At 55.0% G+C, this 23,024-nt stretch overlaps 7 protein-coding genes and 1 non-coding gene across 8 annotated transcripts; 5 read left to right on the top strand and 3 right to left on the bottom strand.

Annotated features, from left to right (window-relative positions):
• Positions 1 to 453: 453 nt before the first annotated feature.
• Positions 454 to 1,742, top strand: ColSpa_09175 (ER-derived vesicles protein ERV41; the record flags this gene model as incomplete). The annotated part of the gene is made up of 3 exons (XM_049275387.1): positions 454 to 538; positions 642 to 1,217; positions 1,273 to 1,742. 3 exons carry the CDS (start codon positions 454 to 456, stop codon positions 1,740 to 1,742), a joined length of 1,131 nt encoding a protein of 376 aa, XP_049131344.1.
• Positions 1,743 to 2,384: 642 nt separating this feature from the next.
• ColSpa_09176 (putative aconitate hydratase, mitochondrial) lies at positions 2,385 to 4,690 on the top strand (the record flags this gene model as incomplete). The annotated part of the gene is given in 2 exon segments (XM_049275388.1): positions 2,385 to 3,918; positions 3,936 to 4,690. The coding sequence occupies 2 exon segments, from the start codon at positions 2,385 to 2,387 to the stop codon at positions 4,688 to 4,690; spliced, it is 2,289 nt and encodes a 762-aa protein (XP_049131345.1).
• Positions 4,691 to 6,731: 2,041 nt separating this feature from the next.
• Positions 6,732 to 6,818, top strand: ColSpa_tRNA_251. Its single transcript is given in 2 exon segments — positions 6,732 to 6,767; positions 6,783 to 6,818. It is a non-coding gene; the product is annotated as a tRNA-Ala (tRNA).
• A 3,503-nt stretch (positions 6,819 to 10,321) lies between these two features.
• ColSpa_09177 (uncharacterized protein) lies at positions 10,322 to 10,762 on the top strand (the record flags this gene model as incomplete). The annotated part of the gene is made up of 1 exon (XM_049275389.1): positions 10,322 to 10,762. One exon carries the CDS (start codon positions 10,322 to 10,324, stop codon positions 10,760 to 10,762), a length of 441 nt encoding a protein of 146 aa, XP_049131346.1.
• Positions 10,763 to 12,556: 1,794 nt separating this feature from the next.
• On the bottom strand, positions 12,557 to 13,880 carry ColSpa_09178 (actin-like protein; the record flags this gene model as incomplete). Its single annotated transcript, XM_049275390.1, has 4 exons — positions 12,557 to 12,619; positions 12,678 to 12,992; positions 13,046 to 13,498; positions 13,572 to 13,880. The coding sequence occupies 4 exons, from the start codon at positions 13,878 to 13,880 to the stop codon at positions 12,557 to 12,559; spliced, it is 1,140 nt and encodes a 379-aa protein (XP_049131347.1).
• Positions 13,881 to 14,636: 756 nt separating this feature from the next.
• On the bottom strand, positions 14,637 to 14,966 carry ColSpa_09179 (uncharacterized protein; the record flags this gene model as incomplete). Its single annotated transcript, XM_049275391.1, has 2 exons — positions 14,637 to 14,709; positions 14,773 to 14,966. The coding sequence occupies 2 exons, from the start codon at positions 14,964 to 14,966 to the stop codon at positions 14,637 to 14,639; spliced, it is 267 nt and encodes an 88-aa protein (XP_049131348.1).
• A 1,246-nt stretch (positions 14,967 to 16,212) lies between these two features.
• ColSpa_09180 (glycosylphosphatidylinositol anchor biosynthesis protein 11) lies at positions 16,213 to 17,038 on the top strand (the record flags this gene model as incomplete). The annotated part of the gene is made up of 2 exons (XM_049275392.1): positions 16,213 to 16,566; positions 16,622 to 17,038. The coding sequence occupies 2 exons, from the start codon at positions 16,213 to 16,215 to the stop codon at positions 17,036 to 17,038; spliced, it is 771 nt and encodes a 256-aa protein (XP_049131349.1).
• A 4,215-nt stretch (positions 17,039 to 21,253) lies between these two features.
• ColSpa_09181 (putative GTP-binding protein EngB) lies at positions 21,254 to 22,772 on the bottom strand (the record flags this gene model as incomplete). The annotated part of the gene is made up of 3 exons (XM_049275393.1): positions 21,254 to 21,283; positions 21,354 to 22,473; positions 22,675 to 22,772. 3 exons carry the CDS (start codon positions 22,770 to 22,772, stop codon positions 21,254 to 21,256), a joined length of 1,248 nt encoding a protein of 415 aa, XP_049131350.1.
• Positions 22,773 to 23,024: the final 252 nt, after the last annotated feature.

Here is a 23,024-nt window from a genome sequence, read left to right on the forward strand (position 1 = left end):
AAGCTCCCATGCACACGCCCCACTTGTGCTAGTGTCGGCGCCAATCACTTTGGGACCCCTGGACAGGGGCCTGAACTGCGGATAACTTTTGGATAAAGTGTCCTCAAGACTTTCTACTGCATCTCCCACTTCACGAGACTTGCGCCGAGTGATCTGACCAGTTTGCGAGGAGGCAATCTTCGACAACTTCGTTCCTTCCACCTCTTGAGTCTTTCTTTCAATTGTTTCGACACCGAAAAAGGAGGCATGCGGTAGCGGCACTAGGTTTTGACGGCGGGCACTTGCATCAAGCCGAGGGCATTGCGTTTTGAGCAATCGCAACTTGACGACTACATCGATCGAAGACGAACCGAGGTCCTCCAGTCGATCTAGCGGGCACTCTACCATCGCCTATTTTCTCAAGAATATTCGAATCCCTTTCCATACCCCTCGACGTCTTTCAACACCGCCATGATGAATGGGTGGGATGAGAAGCACAATATGGACGATGATGCCTTTGGGGCAAAGGGGAACATCGTCAGCGCATTTGATGCCTTTCGTGAGTTTCCAACATCCGTTCATTCTCGCTGTTCCGCTGCTCGAGACTGAATTCATGCCCAATTCGACTAGGGAACTGGTTGCTAACGACTCCATTTTCGTAGCCAAGGCGAAGCCACAATATGTGACGCGAACGTCAGGAGGCGGAAAGTGGACTGTCGCTATGGCAGTCATCTCATTCTTGCTCTTCTGGACCGAAGTCGGCCGCTGGTGGCGCGGCTCTGAGACGCATACCTTCGCCGTCGAGAAGGGCGTCGGACACGAGATGCAAATCAACATGGACATTGTTGTGCGCATGCACTGTGACGACCTCCACATCAACGTGCAGGATGCGGCAGGCGATCGCATCCTCGCCGGTAGCATGCTCAAGCGCGACAAGACAAACTGGTCGCAGTGGGTGGACAGCAAGGGTATCCACCGTCTGGGAAGAGACAGCAAAGGCAAGATCGTGACGGGCGCCGGATGGCAGGAGGAGGAGGGCTTCGGCGAGGAACACGTCCACGACATCGTTTCTCTCGGAAAGAAGAAGGCCAAGTGGGCGAAAACCCCGAGGCTTTGGGGCGAGGGCGACAGTTGCCGCATCTATGGCAACTTGGACGTGAACAGAGTGCAGGGTGATTTCCACATTACGGCCAGAGGTCATGGCTACATGGAGTTTGGAGAGCATTTGGATCACGCTGGTACGTTTTGTGTATCCCACCGAGGCTTGGAACCCTTGACTGACAGTTTGCGCAGCCTTCAACTTCTCGCACATCATCTCGGAGCTGTCCTTCGGACCTTTCTACCCCTCGCTTGTTAATCCCCTGGACCGCACCGTCAACCTTGCCAGGATCAACTTTCACAAATTCCAGTACTATCTGTCGGTGGTCCCCACCGTTTACACCGTTGGCAAGTCGGCCTCGTCGTCCAACACGATTTTCACGAACCAGTACGCCGTCACGGAACAGAGCAAGGAGACTGATGACCACAACATTCCCGGCATCTTCTTCAAGTACGATATCGAGCCGATCCTACTGTCAGTTGAGGAGTCCAGAGACGGATTCCTGCAATTTCTCATGAAGATTGTCAACGTTGTCAGTGGTGTTCTCGTGGCCGGCCACTGGGGTTACACTCTCACCGAATGGTACAAGGAGGTCATGGGCCGGCGGAAGAGAGAAAGGAACGAGGGCTTCATCGGCACTAAGGGTTCAGAGTACGACCAGTAAGGTTCTAAAAGAGTAGCATCGATATGTACATTGAGGTGATGTCGGAGTTCAAGGGTTGTGTATAGATATGCATCTGGGACAGGGGAAATTGTGTCTTTGCGTCAATTATGTCTTCGGAATATAACAAGCAGAAAGTTGCCGTGCAATTAGTCTGCTGCAAGCTGGTCGTGGTGAATAGGTCCGGCTTCCGAGCGGTTCCTTTACGTGCAGGGGTAGGACCTCGGCGCAGCTATCCCGGTGCAGTATCGGAGCGAAGCCGGCAGTGCAAGGGCACTTTGGGGTTGCCCCACCCTTGGGTGAACCTCCCCCAGACTTTTGTCGAATCCGACATCGCCAATTTCCAAGCCGCATTGACAATTGTGACAATCCAAAAATTTCCCAAACCCCCCCGCCACTACGAGTCACAGCATTCGGAGGGAGGCGCGCAGCGACAATGGCACCAATTGAGCTTGCCAGTCGATCTGGAGGCGCCGCAAGGGTCAGTGATACCCAGCCATCGGATGCACAGCAGAGAGGCGACGAGAATTAACAAGATGATAGCGTCTTCTAACTCGCACGCGACCATACCTTTCCGCATCCTCATGCCTGCCGATCAGGAGGACCTTTGCGACCGCCCAGGACGTTGACCAGCAAGATGCCGAGATGCGCAGACTCCTGCCCAAGTCCATCAAGCCCGACACCTATCGCAGGCTGCACGACAACCTCCTCAAGGTCCGCCACGTACTCGGACAGCAGCGCCTGACTCTCGCCGAGAAGATCCTCTATAGCCACTTGGACAACGTCGAAGAGTCGCTCCTTACGGACACAGAGAATGGACGCAACATCCGCGGCAGCGCCAACCTCAAGCTCAACCCGGACCGAGTCAACATGCAGGACGCGTCTGCGCAGATGGCGCTGCTGCAGTTCATGTCCTGCAACCTTGCTAAGCCCGCCATCCCCGCCAGCATCCACTGCGACCACTTGATCGTGGGCTCCAAGGGCGCCGAGAGCGATTTGACCGATGGAATCAGCGTAAACAAGGAGGTTTTCGACTTCCTTGAGTCTGCTGGACGCAAATACGGCATGGACTTTTGGCCCCCGGGCGCAGGTATTATCCACCAGACGGTCCTTGAGGTCTATGCTCTCCCGGGTATCATGATGCTGGGAACCGACAGCCACAGCCCCAACGCTGGCGGTCTTTCGACCATCACCATTGGTGTCGGTGGTGCCGACGCCGTTGAGGCCTTGGTCGGCGCTCCTTGGGAGCTGAAGGCTCCTCGCGTGCTTGGTGTCAAGCTGACCGGCAAGCTGAACGACTGGGTATCTCCCAAGGACGTCATTCTCAACCTCGCCGGAAAGCTGACCGTACGTGGTGGAACTGGATTCATCGTCGAGTATTTTGGCGAGGGCGTCGAGACTCTGAGCGCCACCGGCATGGCTACTATTTGCAACATGGGTGCCGAAGTCGGCGCCACGACCTCCATCTTCCCTTACACCGCGGCCTCGGAACGCTACCTTCTTCAAACCCGCAGAGAAGCTCAACATCGTGCTCTCGACGGCTACAAAAAGTGGGGGAGCTTCGACTTCAGAGCCGACGAGGGCGCTCAGTATGATCAGGTCATCGAGATTAACCTGTCCGAGCTGGAGCCCCACATCAACGGCCCCTTTACCCCTGACTTGGCCACTCCCCTGTCCGCCTTCAAGGACACTATCCAGCATGAGCAGTGGCCCGAGGTCTTGTCCGCTGGCCTCATTGGCAGCTGTACCAACAGCTCCTATGAGGATATGACCAAGGTCGAGAGCATGGTCAAGCAGGCCGAGAAGGCCGGCTTGAAGCCCAAGGCTCCCTTCTACATCACACCTGGCAGCGAGCAGATCCGTGCTACTCTCGAGCGTGACGGTACCCTGAAGACTTTGGAGGACGCCGGAGGCATTGTTCTCTCAAACGCCTGCGGCCCCTGCATCGGTCAATGGAAGCGCCAGGACGATATCCCCAAGGGCCAGCTCAATGCTATTCTGACGTCCTACAACCGTAACTTCAAGGGCCGTAACGACGGCAACCCCGGTACCATGAACTTCCTCGCTTCTCCCGAGATCGTCACCGCCATGGCCTATGCGGGCGCTACCACCTTCAACCCGATGACGGACAAGCTGCAGACCCCCGATGGAAAGGAGTTCAAGTTCGAGGCTCCCCAAGGTCTTGAGAACCCCAAGGCCCCTTCGAGTCCGGCGTTGCATCGCTTCAGGCCATCTCGCCCGAGACACACAACCCCGAGATCCAGGTTGCCATCGCCCCGACCTCCGAGCGTCTTGCCTTCCTTGAGCCCTTTGCACCCTTCCCCAAGGGTGACCTGAGCGGCCTCAAGGTCCTTGTCAAGGTCACCGGAAAGTGCACCACTGATACCATCTCCGCCGCCGGCCCCTGGCTCAAGTACAAGGGTCACCTGCCCAACATCAGCACCAACACCCTCAACACGGCCGTCAACAAGGAGACGGGCGAGGTCAACGCCGCCTACGACGTCGACGGCTCCAAGCACACGATTCCCGAACTCGCTCAGAAGTGGAAGGAGCGCGGCCAGGAGTGGCTCGTCGTCGCCGAACATAACTACGGTGAGGGCAGTGCGCGCGAGCATGCCGCGCTGCAGCCGCGATACCTTGGTGCCCGCGTCGTGCTGACCAAGTCGTTCGCGCGCATCCACGAGACCAACCTCAAGAAGCAGGGCGTCGTGCCCCTGACATTCGCGAACGAGGCCGACTACGATAAGATCGCGGCCTGTGACGAGGTCAGCACCGTCGGCCTGTACGAGATGCTGCAAAACGGCGGCCAGGGCAAGGTTCAACTGCTCGTCAAGAAGAAGGACGGCTCCGAGGTGCTGATCCCTACCAACCACGCCGTCACCAAGGACCAGGCGGGCTTCATTCTCGCGGGTAGCGCGTTGAGCATGCTTGCCAAGCGTAACCAGGCGTAAATGTGATGCTCTGCAGTTAAATTGGTGCGGTCGGGTGTCTCACTTGAGGTAGACTTGGGAGTACGCCTGTCCGTGGGTGCGGCTCTCTGTTCTGGTTTCCCATGGGGGTTCTAGTTGCTATAAAGAAAAGGGGGAAGGAAGCGAAGACAAAGATCGACGTTTGTATATATCCTGCAGTGCGTTTTGTTTTGGGGGCTTTTTCAAAACAGTTTGAGTGTAAACAAGAAGAGAAACGGTTGAAAACGCAGTCCTGCTCAAACTCCGCGAAGTGACGAGATGTATGTCTATCAACGCCGCGTAGCGACGAAGGCTCTCATGAAATGTACAATTTTGTGTGTTGAAAACGACAAGGCGTCGAGCAGGCTTATCTGAGGAGCGAAGTCTACGACTTCCCGGACGAATATTTCACGCATCGAATGCCCTTGACCTTCCGCTTCAGCATATGAGCTGTGAGGGCCGTCCACATGGCTTCCGAGGCTACTAGCAGCGTTCTCCTCAAAGTATCATGGCAACAGGGATAAGATAACGACTGTGACAGTCACCCGCAGTAAACAAGATGCGAGAGCAGGATTCAGGAAGTCAGCCGCCTGTAGTTGAGGGTCCAGCTCGGTGCCGTCCTGGAAAAACATGTAGAGGATTCATCATTTGATGTTGTTAGAGTCTAGTTATCCGCCCATCCTTTATTTTATACGGAATCGGGCGGTGTTTTCCAAAAGCGGAAAGAGGGGGGGGGGGGGGGGGGTGACCAGGGAAGTAAACAACTAAAAGCCTCAGCCAGGTCTGCATAGGTTTTAGGACTGCTTAGTGGGAAGATAAGGAAGACGATTTCTGCATAGGGGATATGGATTGCCTACCCACGTAGTGGAGGCGGAAAAGAGGGAAAGCCTTCACAGTGAGGATGTCGCGGCTCTGTGAACTCAAGACTAGCTGTGCACTGATCACAAGACCAGAACGAAGAAAACGTGTGATGGAGAGAACCTCGTCCCAAGTGAGACTGAAAATTGCCTACAGCAGCATCAAGATCTGCTTAAAAGTCAGGTCTCAGTTCTACGGTTGAATCTACGTATAAGCAGAGGGGTTGGATTTGTTGTTACCTCAAACTCTCGCCTAACACGAACCATAATCTTAGTATGTCCATATTGTATAACGGGGAGAGGGAGCATACTAACGGCGTTCTGTCATAATCAAAGTAAAAATTAAGTGAAGTTTGTGGATAATTGCGAGAAGCGGCAACGAGCGTTGTAGATCAGAGCATGTGTCGTATATAAGGATACATTGTTATTCAAAGGGTCTCCAAACTTTGTAGCAAGCATACAGAAGCAAGCTTACCTGTATAGAAGCGTCAAACGCAGTGGACTAATGTACTCGTAGCCGAAAAAAGTCGCCTACTATGTCCGTGTATTCATGCATACCAGAGACATCGACCTATGTGCAAGTCAGGAGTTGTTCCCCGAGCGAGGCATGAGGCGATTTCAACTAGAAGCTTTGATTGTGGGGGAGGCCTCTGTCTATGGGTTTGAAGCTGCAACTGCTTTGCTTCGAATGACTGCGGTAACCGGTGTGCTGCATCGATTCCTTCTTTGCTGGAGACAATGCTCATTTGCCTGCATTGTCTTACTTACAAATGAGCAATACCCAAGACCGCCGACGCGGTCAATTTGGGCCGGAGCTGGAAACACAAATAAGATGATAACTTTCTCCAGGACACGACTCATCACCTGAATCTACCACTCACTCATACCGTTCGGTGTTTTGGTTCAAATGGCTGTTGACCCCGCGCAGTCGTGCTAGCGAACGGCCACAATCCAGTCTTGGTACGCATGCCACTTTACCACACAGAACAAAAGCAAAAGCAGAAAGGAATTTGGTATGTCAGGAACAATTTTTAGACATATAGGCTTCAAACCAAGTCGAGCGCGGTCGAAAAAGAAGTCATCATGTTCGCCATTACGAATTGGACAATTGTCGGGCGTGAATTTCAGAGCTATCATCTGCTCTAGCAGTTGCACCACCAGCAACCGGGATCATTCCGGTCTGTGCTGGGCGATTGGCTCAGTGGTAGAGCGCCCGCTTTGCATTATACAAGAATGTCTGCGGGAGGCCCAGGGTTCAATCCCCTGATCGTCCATTACCTTTTGCAATATTTCGTGTTCTATTACCATTTTTGAATAGCTCTAATCCTAAGCCACACCAGCACACAATTTTGTTGTAGTTGTTGTTGCTTACGGGGCCCGTTTGGATGTTGGGTAGTGACTGGATCGCCACTGTCTACTACTGTTTTGTAGTATCACAGAGAGTAACAAGGTGACGCTGCCTCTGCTCGGCACAGCTTGGGATGTCGACCTGGTGCAAAGCAGGCTTGTTTGTACGTGTCGCAATACATGTTATCGTTTAGCAGCTCACGCATGGGCAATGTCGCTGTAGCGAATGCCCTTGAGTACTTTCTCGAAGTGGTGGTGGACTCGGACATCACTCACGAGAGAAGACATAATCGGCCCACTAGACTGTACGAGCCACAAAGGATTCGGCATATTCGGTTCGAATGCCGTAGGAAGTCCATGTGCCACAGCCGCATCACCTCCTGGACCTGGTCAACTTGATGGAACTAGTATACATACCTGTAGACAAAGTGCTGGCCAACCGTTAGGCCGAGTCCCCGGTGAAGGTTGCAGGAAACGCTGAGAAATCCGTAAAGTGTAGCTGGACATGGAGTTCCAAGAAGCTGCCGAAGTCACCGCCATTTTGATGTTTGGATGGTCAGTGAACGGCCGGCCTGATGTGTAACATCGGTCGCGACGAAGGAACAGAATGGAGCCTTGCTCCAACCGCACCACACGAACAATGTCCCTTGACACGAAAGCATCAGCCCCTATGCCGCCGTCACAACAGGGCGACGAACGGCCAAGAAGCGTCAAATCCCTCCGCACCACCCACAACCTCGCCAGGGCCGGAAAGGATGTTCCCGAGGGACGGTTTCTACCACGTTCCTGCGGGCGCTCAGCCCTGAGGGATTACACCAATTACCTAATGAATTAAACCACCTCTTCCCTGCCTGCCTCCTTCCCCTCGGGAGGGCTTGTGATCGGATGGCACCAGCAAAGTCTGGGGAACTCGCCTCCTAACAAGCAAAGGGGTTGAAATGCGGGGTAGCATCAAAGGGGGTGGATGAGGGCGTTTTCTTGGGCGTCTGGGGAACAGGATTGTACGTAACTAGAGACAGGGTCCGAGGTCGAGGAAGACGCCGGTCTCCTTCAGGTGTGTAAGGTTGAGGTGGTGCTGGCGTTGTGGCTATCTTCCTCGAGGGCCCTGAGGACAAGGCTTTCGTTGAGTCGAGACGAAAGATTGAAGTGAGGCATCTCTTCAACAATGGGATGTTTGGAAAACCAGTACAGACGATGGCTTTGCGGGCCGCGCCGTCATTACTGGCTTCGCCAGTTTTTTGTAACCATGGATGAAGAACGCATGTAAGTGACCACCGGGATCCGAAGACAATCAGATGAAGGCACTGGTTGCCGTCCGCAACGTTCCCTTCTTCCAGTAACATCGATGTCACTCAACGACCAAGTCGATCTCTTCTCCCTCTTCACGGACCAAGACAATGGCTACCTGGCTAAGCTGGACGAGATGGCGAAATGCGACAAGCATCTGGCGTCAAGCGAAATAAACCGACGGACAATCGTCCAGCAAACGTGCACGTTTGCCCCCCCCCCCCCCCCCCCCCCCCCCCCCCCCCCCCCCCCCCCCCCCCCCTTCCTCAATGGGCCTGGGCGCTCTTCGGAACCGAGAGCGTCAAGCACGCCAGTGTGTGTTTGTTCGAGTCTTTCCAACCTGTAGCGGATTCGTGGCATCAGACATGGGGTTGAAAGGTCTGATGACCATCGCAGACGCGGCAAGTATATTTCCATTACCCCAGGAAACTAATGAGTGGTCGACGCCAAGGGGGGTGGAGGCCGGACTCTTGACGTCGTCGGCGGCCGGCCAAGTGGTTGGCTCTAGCAGGGATCGGGGTCTTAATTTGGCCCTTTGAGCCCCCAAGTGACGAGAGCAAACATGCCGGCAGCGATCATGATCAGCTCTTCGCAGGCGGCACGGCGTAGGAGGGGGAAAAGTCTGCTTGCCAGCTGCCAGCAGTCCAAGAACAAACAGCTGTTACACTAGGTACTACAGTCATTCCCTCCAGCACGTTCCACGTCCCTTGCATTAGCCCCATCTTCCCCAACTTGCCCAGCTGGCCCCTACCCGGTTCCAGGCCGCCCAGGGCTGGGCGCTACGGACGAAAGCGGCAATCTGTTAGCAAAGCGTTACCCCATCGATTGCTCGAGAATGGCGTCTTTTCGCCCAGCAGCGGGAAATTTAGCAGCTCATGTTTGCTCGAGGGCCCGCGAGGCCCGCGTGATGCAAAACTCGTCGGCGCCCCTGGAGGGGTCGAGGAGTCACGCGGCCCATCAGAGAATTGAACAGGTGGAGAGACGACGGAAGGAGGAGGAAAAGACGTCGATGGAAGAGTGAGTGGTTGGAGGTTGCCGAACTGTGAATTGTTGCACGGACTTGATCGATGCTTGGGAACCGCCCAGGTGTTTGCTTTTCTGCTGCTCTTATCAGAAAAATCAAGTGCAGTTAAAATGTTCAATTTGACATCATTGCTTATTGCCGACAAGGGCAGCTTTGCCATGCCTAGTAACACATGCTGCTTGGTCCAGTGATGACAACACGATGAACAGACAGGGGGTACGAGTGCTGAATGGTCAACCCGGAGAGGCAGACGGCATATGCAGCACGCCTCCGACATGGTTCATGTCTCACACCCTCATGGGCACGCAAGAAGAAAAGAGTACTCGTCTGCATCACGACACCTCTGAGCACAAAAAAAAAAGCTCTGCCGCCTCCACCGCACAAACACCAGCAAACCAAGCTAATCCATGGAGCTGGGGGGCCAAGCTAGCTCCGCTCCCGTTGTTTCGGCGCCTCGGGGCCATGCTAGTTTTTTCCCTCGCTTTGCAACCAAGATCTGACTGTCTACGCCTCCAGTTTTTTTTCCCGTTCGAGAGCCACCATGAGCCGCCTTGCACGCCAAAACTTTTCCTAGAGTGGACTCTTGGGAGTGGTTTTTTTTTCTTCCCTTTCCTTCTCGCCTTGACCAGCGCTAAAAAAAAATATCTTGGGCACTGGTGTGCACGTAGACTACGTACCCTTTGTCTCTCTAGAGAGGACCTTGTATTCCATTCTCCCACGCACCGCTTTGCGAGTGCAACGCCGTCACTCAGCCATGGGGGAAACTTTTGCATGTCAGGAGGACACTGCAAAGCCCGTCTGTTCTGGTCTCGTTGCTCTCCCTGCCTGGCGAGACTAATACCCTCCACCACCACACACACACCTTCTTCCTCCCAAGGACATTACCTATATTAACCTTGGCCTCCTCTCACTTGTGTCTCATGAGGATCTCTCTCCCATCATTGACATATCCAACACACAAGGCACCCCTATACACCTGTCAGGTTTACACAAGCCTTCCCCATCTGAGAATTCAGACGACGCCTGTTGTCGACACCACTTACACCGCTCCCACCACCTTCCACCTCAACTTCGACAACTCACAACCACCACAACACAACCACAGACACAAACCACAAAATGCCTTCCCAGATCCTCGTCACCGAGCCTCACCCCACCGTGGCACCAAACACCTACATCTACTCCGGCCGAGGCGGCGCCGGTAACATTTTCCGGGCCCCTGTGACGACGCCCGCCGCCGGCATCACCACGCCCCTCAAGCCCGCCGTCGTTCACGGACCCCGCCGCTTCTACTCGGGCATTGGCGGTGCAGGCAACTGCCACACGGCGCAGGAGCGGCCCGTCCGCACCTTTGACGAGGACTTTCAGCGTCAGGAGGTCCGCGACCGCGCTGCCGTTGGCCACGTCGGTATCGGCGGCGCCGGCAACGTCATGCGCAAGGGTTCTGATGCCTCCTCCGTCCTCAGCGACGAGTCGTCGGCCTCGGAGGTGTCCTCCCTCAAGTCGCTCAAGGAGCGTGGCGGCAACCTCTGGCGCCGCGTCACCTCCAAGGCGAACTGAGTGTCTCTTCGGAGTGACAAGCCATAAGCATACACGAGCGCATTTTGTACAGGTCTCTTCAGCACATCATCATCACAGTTTTCCCTTGTAGGAAAGGGACGGAGTTCAACGGAAACCAAAAAAAAGCACGGATCGGGATTTCGTAACGATAATTGGGAATAATGCTTTTCAGGCGAGTTAGTCATGGCGGAGGAACGCGAGGGGTGCCTCAGAGCAAACAATGACGAGCGGTTCTCGGAAAACTCTGGCTGGTAGATTCCAGAGGACATTTCTTTCTTTTGCAATTACCCGGATTTGCGAAGAGAAAGAAAGAAAAAGGGAGCATAGCGGAAAGTTATGGGCGTTTGTTTCTGGTGAACATGATATGCGAGCGAGCGAGCGGACACAATACCCCCAGATATCTGGTTGTTCAGCAAATTTTAGTCAAGAGACACACATCCAAGCATGGTGTCTCTTAAGAATGTCGAATGTTTCAAACCTTCATGCTTCTTGTACCACTTTTAGACAGTGCTGCTTGCCCTCGTCGATTCTTTTACTCCTCAGTCATGAGCAACATGTCGTTTAAGCAGCATGGCCCATTCCTACCCGAGGACGGCTAGCTGGCTTGAGACCTGGAGACGCGGCACGCATGGTTCACTATTGTGGCGCCAAGTGTATCCTTACGTGCAAATGAATATAGTACACTCAGTCAGATCCACCGAGAACACGTAAGGGGGTACAGTTCACTTGGATCCAACCTTTGCCCATGGTAATTCGTGTTGAGATTTGGCCACATCAGTTAAATGTTGTAGTCTGTGTTCACTCCATGGTCAGCAAGATAGACGAATCCGACCAGTCATACTCTGCCAGGATGTGACCAAGCTTCTTGTAGTAGGAATACCATTGATACTAGACCACGACGAAAGGCCTACATGTTACGCGCCGGGCTCCTTGCCTCGGGGACTGTTGCACAGCAGGCGTCTTCCAATGGGGGTTCCTCCCTGCGCGGAATCCCACACAGCTTCCGCGCTCTCGCTTCGACGCCCGCAGAGCACAAACATCGACGTCTGCCCCCTGGTAAACACCAGATACGCACGGGCATCTCGACTTCGTCCTGCCGAGTGCCTCGAACCGAGCAAAAAAAAAAAAAAAAAAAAGGCCGTTGCACTGACCCGAATCGGAGCTGTCCCTCGCATGCTCATGGAGGTGGCCGATAACTGATAGAAAACATGGGCTACGGGCGAGCGAGTGGCGAGAAGGAAACTTGCGATAAGACAAAAAAAGCAAACCGGTGCCGTCAACGCCAAGATCATGAGACACGTAGATAAGGTTGCGTCCAGAATGGCCGCAAGACCGAGGAAAAAGAAACGGTCTGACACAAACGGTGCTTTGCTACCCCAGCAGAGACATATCAAGCAATCCAGGCCACACAGTACGCCCGTCGACTCATGTATACTCAATCTTAGTTCCAACAAACTCATACCAAAACACGCGTGTCAAACGAGACAACAGATTCGGGTATCATTCTCAACTTTCTAGCTGACGCATTACCTCAACATGCTGCCTTTGCCTACAACACCGGCCCTGCGGAGGCCGTCTTTTTTTCGGGGTAATCTCAAATCTAGCCAGTCCTCACTCACTCTCGCTCTTTCAAACCATAATGTCTAAGCTCCTGAGCGTTCATCCGTTTGCCTTCGCGAGTCACTGGACGCAAAGGCCGATGAAGCACAGCTCTAGATCTATCAACGGAGACAGGTTGGGGGAAACGCCACGTATAAACCGCTTCATCGATACCATTCAAATCCAGAGCACGTTTCAAGTAAGCTTGGTGTGGATGATCTCCGGGTTCTCGTGCCAGTCGTCGATGCTCACCCACATCTATGTCTCAAGTCAGCGTCCAGATCCTCATCCTTACGAGGCGTGGCAAGAAACTCACCTTGCGGAAGGTGCTGAGACCGGCCAAAATGCTTCCTCCGATCCACGTGGAGTACTTGCGCTCGGGCGGCGCAAAGATCTTTATCCTCATGTCCTTGACTGCCAGCCGTTGCAACTCTGTCAGCAGACGGTCGCCAAAGCCCCTGGTCAGCGTGCTGCCGCCGGAGAGCACAATGTTGCTGTACAGGGACTTGCGCAGGTCGAGATCTGTCCGGTTGATGGCGTCGACGACGATCTGGTGCACGCCGGGGTACTCGAGGCCAATGATCTCGGGGTCGAAGAGGATTTCCGGTGCCCTGAAACGTTCCGCGCCGATCTGTCACAACCATTAGCCATTATTTCCCATCCGTATGCCCATCGCAGGTTTACCTTGAGCTTATGTCCGTCCGGAAGGACGTATTCCACACCCTTGGCCGGGTCCGTCCTGTTGGCCCACTCCTTCTCCTCTTTCCTCGGGTCATGCGCGACGTAAGTGACAGACTCCTTGATGAGCCTCACAACCTCCTTCTCGGCACTCGTATGGAACACGTAGCCGCTCTTGCGCAGCAGCATCTGCATGTACTCCGTCACGTCGCGTCCGGCCACGTCTATCCGTCTGATGCTGCTCGGCATGGCGAAACCCTCGTACACTGGCACTGCGTGCGACACGCCATCTCCCGAGTCGAGAACGATACCCGTCGTCCGGCCGCTGGCGTATAATGACAGAACAGCCTGGATTGATGTGTACAGCGCGGGGACGTTGAAGGTCTCGAAGAGGATCTGGGCGGCGGTGTCGCGGTTGCTGCGGGGGTTGAGAGGTGGTTCGGTCAGGAGGACGGGATGCTTTAGGTGGGTTAGTATATAACAAATCTATGCAGTGTATTACACCTCATCGGGGTATCGCCGCCAGACGAACCTCTTCACTGAGCGTCTTGAGGCCCTCGCCGTAGACGTACTCCCAGATCTTCTCCATGTCGTCCCAGTCCGTGACGATGCCATGCTCCAGCGGATACCTGATCTTCAGCAGACCCCTGAGCTCCGTCGCCGCCTTTTGCCCGATAAAGACCTCGCCTTCAAGCGCGCCGGCTAGCACTCTCAGGTGCTTGGGGCGGCCGACGAACGAGGGGAAGTAGCACTTCGGTAAGTCGTCTCCTGCGAAACCGGCGCGGATCGTGCCGGAGCCATTGTCCAGGACAATGGGCGCGTTATGCAGAGAATCCGTCATGTTGCTAGATGCATTCGAATATCAGGTTTCAGCTAGTCTCGGCCGATTTCCTGGCTCGTCGTTCTTCGCGCGGCGTGTTCGTTTCGTTTCGCGGCGGGAACCCCTTTGTTTGTTGGTCTGGCGGTGACAACAAGTGGGGGCAGTTCGTGTGCAGGTGGCCCAGTGACACACGAGAGCAGTTCGGCGTCAAGCTCGATTCGTTCCGCTAGCACTCAAACGTCAGGTATCGTCGCAGTCGTGGTCGTCGTGCTCGCCTTGGGATGCGGAGTGTTGTTCAAGTGGTCAAAATTGGAGGACAGCTTCACGACGCGGTCGCCGTCCAGAGAGCTGCAGGGGCGCGAATGGCTAGGTCGAAAGTGGAGTAGCGCGACTCGCAGCTGCCGAGCACAGGCCACTCAGGGTCTCTTGTAAGTCATGTAAGTGAGGCAGATTGCTAGTTGTTTTAACCAAAGCGATAAAAGCATCAAGGAAATGTATTTGGGCTCCAGAAGGATAATGCTGTTTGAAAATTTGTTCAAGATGCTTCCACCAGGTATACATATTTTAGTTTGGTTGTTTGTCTAACATAGTGAATTATGCATGGTCCGTATGGACGTCTACCAATGCTGTATCAAGAAGCTCCCTTAACGCCTTGAGATGCTTGAGATATGTACATGTATCTCTGTGATATGATCCAAAGTCCCAATTCTAGCTTCCAACTCCTATCTCGCTTTTTCCAGTCATTCCGCGGTCCGGAACAGTCTTAAAGAAGAATTCTCAAATGCGGCCGTCGAAAACCTTGTAGCTAACGTAGGGCCAGCCAAGGATGGCGATGGCAGTGGGGAAGAAGCTGCGAAATGTAGTGTTAGTCGTTTTTATCAGGACAGCCTGCAAGGTTGCTGGTGCTGCTTACATTGCCGCAGTACCAAGACGCTTTTTGATCATGGCACCGTAAAAGGGCTTTGCGTGAACACCGTTCTGGGACATTCTCTGGAAGGGATGAGGCTCAAAGGAGCGAGCGACTTGGCGCATGTTGTGGAGCAGAGAGAACTGTCTGCGCTGGACAGCGAAGCGGGCGGCGTTGCGGGCGGCGAAGGCGGGAGACATATTGAATGATGATTGAGAGTTGATGAAAGTCAAGTGAAGACCTTTTGGTTAATTGGGGGGAGTGAGTTGGTTGTGTAATACACTCGTACAAAAGATGTAGTGAAGACTTGGTCTGGTAGTTGAGTGGAGAGACTCTTTGATGTTGTTGATGTGTGATGATGATAAGAATGGGAACAAGAGCACAACAGACGGGAAGCTGCTTCGGATCTTATACCGTGTAAAAATTGTCACTTCTGGCTGCATAGCTACGAGATCTATGAATCTTGACAAAGGATCCCGAAATTTCCAACGGCAAACGCCTATTGTGGGCAGATGGGCGGGCAGCTTTGCCCGTAAGATTGCCGTGCCTCGACGGGAAACGAACGAGGCTTCCAATCTAGGCCGGGGCAGGATCATGCCATCCCATCTTCCAAACGGATCCTCACTGAAAGAAAAACGCCAGGACCAAGGGTTTTCTGCAGCAGTGCAAACGACGGGAGTGTCTCGCCCAATAGGCGCCAGCCGCGGGCGTGCAGGCGCAGTACGGAATTGGGGAGATGGCCACAAAGGCCGGATTGCAGGTGCTGGGCTTACACAGCGAAGAAAACATTCGAATGGAGCATCGTGCGTTTTCAAACAGTTTCCTGACGACTGCCAACATAAATGGGGTGATGTGGTCTGACGGGAGCCGCCGACTCGGGACGATGATTGGCTGCGCCCAGGGGCTTAGATTCCTGGCGAATGAAAAGATGGCCACTGCTGACCATCTCGTCCAGCTATCAGACCACAGGCTCCGACCGGCTGGGTTCGCCGACGAGGGTGAATCCGGGGAAAGTTGACAGCTGCCTTAGCCCGAATCAACACACATTAGTCTTTCAAACCCCGAAGAAGAAGAGATGACATTGTCAAGATGTGTCTTGCTGATCCAAAGAGAGACACTGTGGATTTGGCAGAGTGACTTCGCAGTGCGCTAATGCAGATACGTACTTCAGTGGTTCGCGCGCTGGCTGCGACCCTGCGAGAGGTTAGCGAGAGCTGACTGGTTCAAACAACCCGGGGGTTCTTATCGGGCCATTCCTACTCTTATCGCCATGTGATCCGGGCGGAACCGACAGCGCGGTGGCCGCTAGCCCAGACGCGCCGTCCCCGGAATTTTACCTGGGCCGTGACCTTCCGGGTGTCCGCCCTCACGAAGTTAACCCGTATCCACGACCGACCAACATTAGAGATTGGGGTCCGAACCCGTCCGAAACCGACTCATCCCACCATGCCACTGGTTGATCCCGTGACGATGTCGACGCCATCATCAAAGGCCGCTTCCGACGCGGGCAAGCCCAAAGAAGGGCTGCATCCCGTTCACGCCCTGACGAGCCCTGCCGCGCAGGTCGTCCGACACGTCCAGCCCATGCTTCTCTCTGGACTCTTCCTCGCGCAGTTCAGCTCATTGGTAGCCGATCCCGTGCCGGCCCTGTACAGCTCCCTCCCGATTGTTGCTGCGATCCAGGTCGTCTACGCCTTTGTCAGCCTGCCCGCCGCCGGCTCGCAAAGCGCGAGGCCCTCGAGGAAGCCTCGGCTGGGCGAGAAGAAGAAGGTCGAGAGCACGGGACCGAACCCCTTTATCGTGAGCTGCGCCGTATCCCAATCAGGCGAGGTTTCTCCTAACTATTGACTTTCAGGCCATATTCCTATCGCTTCTCCTTGCTGTCCTCGTCACGCCAGCCATCCATATTGTCCTTGTTCTCTTCGGCGCGCCTTTCTTGACGCACGTCCCTCACACACTCCTCTGCTCCGCCAACGTCGCCCTCCTTTCGCTTTTCCCTCTCTTTTACGTCCACGGAGTCGAAGCAAGTACATGGGTAGCTCTTGCCAGCGCGGCTGCGCCGTTGGACGAGGCATACGGCGGCCTGGCGGGAGGTCTACTGGGCGCGTGGCTCGGCGCAGTCCCTATTCCCTTGGACTGGGACCGCGAGTGGCAGAAGTGGCCCGTCACGATTCTGTGCGGCCTTTACGCTGGCTACATTTTGGGTAAGACGATTGGTGGCACATTGGCGTTTGGCAAAAAGATGGCTGGCTCCGCGGAAGACGACGAATAGATGGCTCGGGCAAGCCCAGTCACAACCTAGGCCAAAATATACTCAAAAAAAGCGACTGCGAGCGAGGGCAGGGACATGGCTCCGTCTCTGACCAAACGTTACCTGACGAACGTTGGGCCTCGCCGCTTCTAGTTGACTTCATCAAGTCAGGCGTGTCATGTCTTGAACTCTAGCCAGGACTGGAGAGGACACCGGCTTAGGCCATGCATGGATGGCCCAGAATGCCTCCAGCCGAGCTAGTGTGGTTAGCTACACTTAGCTTCCGTGTAATAATCAATGTAACATAGCTACTACTCGGTTGCCAATCGGTTGGCTCGGCCAAAACAAGAAACAGACATTAACAGAACGTGACCTCGGATCTGAACGAAGGCGCGAGATGCGACGATGACATTGTTGCCTCCTTGAGCCTCGAGCATGCGCAGCCGTGGCGTATAATCAGAGTGCAGCGGCTAAGAATCTTGTTATCCGTCGTGGCACACCTCACAAACCAGCCACAGCAAACCAGCCTTGTTAGTCTGGTTCAGCCCAGCCCTACCAAATCCTCGACATGCACGACGTCGAGGGTCGCCGTCCGTGTGCCCCCGTCACAAAGCGGGGACAGGCCGCGTCTCCGTCCCAGGTGTGCTAGCTGCCGAACCGACTTGGCTTTCTTGCCGCCGGGCATGACCGGGTCCCTTGCGTCATAAGTCACGGGAAGCTTGGAGTCATTGGTGAGACAAACACGGGCAAATTTCCGGGCAGGGGGGACTCTACCTAGGAAGGGAGATAGGATCAAGACGAACGAAGGAGACCTCTGCAGGTAGGGATGGCACTACCTGTACTTTGATCACCATGTCTTGCGTTGCTTCTCTGCAGCAGCCAGTGCAAACGGACCGATGTCCGCTGGAGAACAGTCACATCGACTTTGAATGCGATGCGAGTCTGGCAAATGACAAGACAGGCAGTCCCCGGACCATTATGTGGCTGAGTCGTCACTGTTGCGCCATACCGTGCAGTAGATCAGCTCTCTGGGTGTGGCGTATGTGGCTCATCACCTGCAGGTTGGTGGGAACCTGGGAAGCCCCCTGACTGCTTCTAGCAGTTCTGTGTGGGTACCTAGTGATGAGTGGAGCCATAAGCAAAAAGAGCAAATTTAAGAGGAAGCGGACCCTGCCAGAAGACGCTAGCAAGGGCTGGGCTGATGACGTAGCACTCACCTGTACCGCGCTTCCACTAAAAAGAGTTCGCGCAGGTTCGTGCTGAGGTCCATGGAGCAAAGCAAGCATGGCTGGATGGAGAAGCAAGCAATAGCACTAGCAGCCTCAGAGCACGCTTTCCTGGATGTAGCCCGGACTGGCCGTGCTGGGACCCCGTCCCCAATGACGGCGGGAAAGGCTGGGCAGAGGGGTGGGAAGGACGCGCAATGAGGCTCGATCCAGCAAGAATAGATCGAGAGCGAGGAGCCATGGCGAAAAGGGAACGTTGAACTTTGAGGCGGGAGAGCGCACGAGCAGAAGAAAAGTGCACTCGGCTGTCAGGCAAAGAAACGGCATATCGGCGATGCAATTCGAGGAAACCTGGCAGCGAGCATAGTGAGCATGAAGAAGGGCCAGGCGCAAGACAGCATAGGCATGACAAGACAAGGCAGCAAATGCCCAGGTACCGTGCCCAGTTGGGCAATACGTCGCAATAGCGTACAGGTAGAGTTCCTCCGCTCGGGTCCCGGTTTTGCGCACAAGTCGTACGTACCTTGGAGAACAGAGACGCAGAGGAAAAAAGAGACCAGGTCATTGCTGAGAAAAGTGGGCGGAAGGTCACTGGTGTGGCTTGTCCGCAACGCACGGCACAGAAAGCCATCCCATCTTTTCCCCTCCAAGACAGTCGGTCCAGTGCATGTAGGTAGCTGCTGCGCACACTGCCGACTGAGCCTTATTCCTGCCGCAGCAAACCGGGAATGAGTCGATGACGCATGCCCCAACTCATACCACACCCCCAAGCCTTCGCGGCAACCGACCAGGCCACGCCTGCTTGTTGGCCCGTCTTGGGGAGGCTGCGCTTGGGTGCTTGGGGTGCTTGGGTGCTTGGGGTCTGCTTTCCAGACCTCTCTGGCCTGGCACCCGCGACTGGCTTGTCCCTTGTCAGACGTAAGGTAGAGCGGGAAGGGGGTGGCCCATGCAAGTCCACATCACATCACTGTGAGCTCGACCTTGCCTTTTGCTGATTCTGCGCTGGGTCGTGGCTTCCCTGTTGGCGGTTGCTCTCTCATCCTTCTATTTAACCATCTCATCCCCAGCCCACTTACTGCACACTTCTCCTCCCATCATCAACCAACGAACTTACACTCGTCAACACACATCAGATCGAAGAGATCCCGTCACGAACTACTACACACAAACAACCAAACACATCAACAACAAACCCCCAAACCTCAACCAAGATGGCTTTTACCGCTTCCGATATCTGCAAGATCATTCTTGCCGTCATCCTGCCCCCCGTTGGTGTCTTCCTCGAGCGTGGCTGCGGTGCCGACTTCTTCATCAACATCCTGTTGACCATCCTCGGTAAGCTTCGCCGCTCTTCTGCCACCATAGCCCCTTAACTAACATAATCAGGTTACCTGCCCGGTATCATCCACGCTCTGTACATCATCCTGAAGTACTAAGCGCCTCGTCACTGAAATCACCTGGCCGCAACCGTCTACACTAGAGAACATGACGATTAGCACGCGAAGCGACATGACCTCGATCTTCCCAAGGGTGTTTTCTCCAACCTCTCCGAGCAGGGTAGCGGCGTAGGCGGTGGACGGACATTCCAGGGACCTTGGCTTCCGCATCATCCGGCAATAATGGGGATCCTCCTGCAATAGCGGCAGGGATTCTGCTGTTTTACAGGGTTGGCCGCTCCTCCCGACCTCACCCACGACTTGTTTTTTACGACAACGACGCACAGCAACGGCCTACTTTCCTTTTCCTGGTGGTTCTATACACTGGCTATTTCTCATGTTTCTTCTCACTTTGCGGCATGCGACTCTTCGAAACGATTTTGTTTTGGACAGGCATCCAAGACCGGGAGGAATGGGAATGGAGGACTTGCGCTGTGTATAGCATGCTTAATTCGATACCCGACATATCAATCTCTTTTCAAAACAAAAAAAAACTACTAGTTATGTTCTCTTGATTATCCGACTAGTACGTGCCATATCCGCGACAAGTTTCTCAATGTTCATGGATGTTTCCGGCTGGCTGCATTAAAGTTTTGGTCAATGCCATGCGAATGGTATTCAACTCTCTCCGCTGTGACACTACAAGCGTAGCACTACCGGCGATCCATGTGATGTCATGTTTACCGCATGGAACTACTAAACCTTGGCTAAAATTGATTCTAAGTTCACACCGAAGCAGCCGATTCTGCAACGCTACTAAAGAGCTTAATTTCTCGTTTCCTCTGCGGCGCGTACGCTCAAGCAAATGTTCTTGTTGGAAAATAACCTTGTTTTCTTTAAATCATTAACCTGGAAGTCAGCAAACGGCCCCCGTTTGCATCCGCTTCTGTAATCTGCCGTACTCCGATTTATTTTTTCTTCCAAAACAAGGGACTTTAAGCGGTAACGCCGTGAGCTAAGAGGCAAGCGGGATCCGAAAGACGCGTACGCAGAAGCTCGGCATAGCGGGTCTCCCATTTGGCGCGAAGCCAAAAATGTCGCTGGCTGGCAGGCGCTGCTGTACACTAAGGCCCTCCATCCAGCGAGGCAACCACCCCTGCACGCAGATGCAATTCCAAACTAGGCGCAGACACCATACTGTTGCCATGGTAGGAGGACTCGGAAAGAACATCGCGGTGTACGCGACCCGCGAGTGCGGAAATTTCACTACAGCCGATCCACAACCAGCCGCACTGACTCGTTCTCGCGATCGGGCTGAGAGACTCGTTCTCGCAAACGCACTGAGATTTTGGATCTTTCATTTTGTTTTATTTCGAGGCCACCCTTGCATTACCCTCGTCAGGCCCCTGGTGGCTTCGCCTTGCTGGGCGGCATGGGCTGACGGGTCCCCGAAGTACCCGCCGTTAACTTTATGGAGCTTGTTTCGCGATTTGCGATGAACCCTTCTTTTTTTCCCCAGGGGGGGGGGGGGGGGGGGGGGGGTTCGTAGTCACTGAGTCTCGTTTAACATACGAGCGGAGGTGTAAAATATGCACTGCCATCAGCTAGTCCGGAGATATCCGCGCGCGTCCACATCAAGCTCTTCCGACCTTGAATGACAGGATCTGGTGAGATGTTAGCTAACCCGTGGGCGAACCGGGTGAAGAAGCACAGTTGGGGAAACCGGGCGCTTACATCGTTCTTCCCGACCGCAACGAGGTCGTCCTCTGCCACTCTCTGGCCTCCCGCGCCCTCAATGTACGCAATGGGCGCGTCGCCCATGACCTTGCGCGCCGCCTCGCCCACTGTCGTGCCCTTCTTGACGAGCACGCAGTCGCGGAAGACGAACCGAGACTCGGCGGCGCCGGAGCCAAAAGAGGTCGTGTTGCGCACCGGGAATATCGGGACGAGGCCCAGGATCTCGGCCGCCTTGGAGAGCACCTGCACGACACCCGTCGACCCGAACCGGTAGAGCACCATGTCCTTGAGGTTCTCTATCCGGTTGCGGTTCTTCTCGTCTAGCTCCTTGAGCCCGCCGCCCGTCGGATCGCCCTGCTCGATCAGGTCCTCCCTTGTGTCGACGAACTCGCTGCCCTCCGTGTACTTGATGTAGCCCTGCTTGGCCATCTTGCGCAAAAAGATCTCCGAGATGGCCGAGCACAGCACAATGGTGTTGGGGTCCTGCATCTTGGCGATCTTGGAGATGTTTTTGTCGGCGTCAGGGTGGTCGATCTTGTTGAGCGCGATGACGGTCGGGAACTTCTCGTCCGTAAAGGCGTTGACGACGCGGTCGATGGTTTCGGCGTCCCAGTCCTCGAGGGGCTCCTTGATGCCCAGTCGGTCCAGCGCGCGCGCCACGACGTTGGACGTACTGCCGTAGCCCGAGAACTGTCCCTGCAGCGTCTCGATGGCCGTCGCCTTGATGGCCATGTGCCGCCGCCGGATGGACCCCCACTTCTCCATTAGGTTGCCGCGGATCCAGGCCACGATCTCGCCGCGCAGCCAGGCGATGTCGACCGAGGGGTCGTAACCGCGCGTCTCCTTGCCCTCGGCGTCGACGGTGCCCGAGGCGTCCACCACGTGTATCAGCGCATCGGCGTGCCGCAAGTCGTCGAGGAACTTGTTGCCCAGGCCTTTACCCTGGTGCGCGCCGGGCACGAGCCCGGCGACGTCAAGGAGCTCGATGGGCACGGAGCGCCGGCCTTCAACGCAGGCGCCGTAGTTGGGCCGGCAGCGGTCCGAGACGTTGTGGCGCGCGCAGGCGCATTCTATTTGGAGGTAGCCGATCGCTCGCTGAGGGTCGATTGTGGTGAATCTGAATGCGCCGGGGTTAGTATACTTGGGAATGTGGTCCCGTCATGCTACTTGGGCGGCATGCGAGGCAGGGCAAGGTAGGTGGGAGGAAGGGTGGCAGGGCGTACGGAAAGTTTCCTGTTCACGATATTTCCATCAGCGACCAGGTCGGTGGGGTCGGTTTATTTTTGACTCTCGATCGGGACGGGCTTTGGAGGTTTACGGACCAACTTTTGACGAGGCGTCTGTCAGACTGTTGAGCGTCGTGCTCTTGCCGGCCGACGGCTTGCCGACCAGGCCGATGAGCGGATCTCGAGGCATCGTGAATCGGTATACAGGGGCGGCGGAAGAGGGGGGGAAGAAAAAAGGTCTGCAGATGGTTTGTCTTTGGATGGACTCGAAAGTCGTTCGAGGGGTAACGATTTTGCGAAAGGGCGCGCACATCCCACCCTGCTGTGACGCCCCCGCTAATGCAATGAGGGGCTGGCCCCGATAGCCCGGTGGTCCAGTCATTCGGTTGGGTGTGACGTAAGCACTTAGCCGATATCACTTTGCGCTGAACCTCGGTGAGGT

The sequence above is a fragment of the Colletotrichum spaethianum genome (assembly GCF_022836535.1).
Source record: "Colletotrichum spaethianum MAFF 239500 DNA, contig27, whole genome shotgun sequence".
Taxonomy (NCBI): Eukaryota; Fungi; Ascomycota; class Sordariomycetes; order Glomerellales; family Glomerellaceae; genus Colletotrichum; species Colletotrichum spaethianum.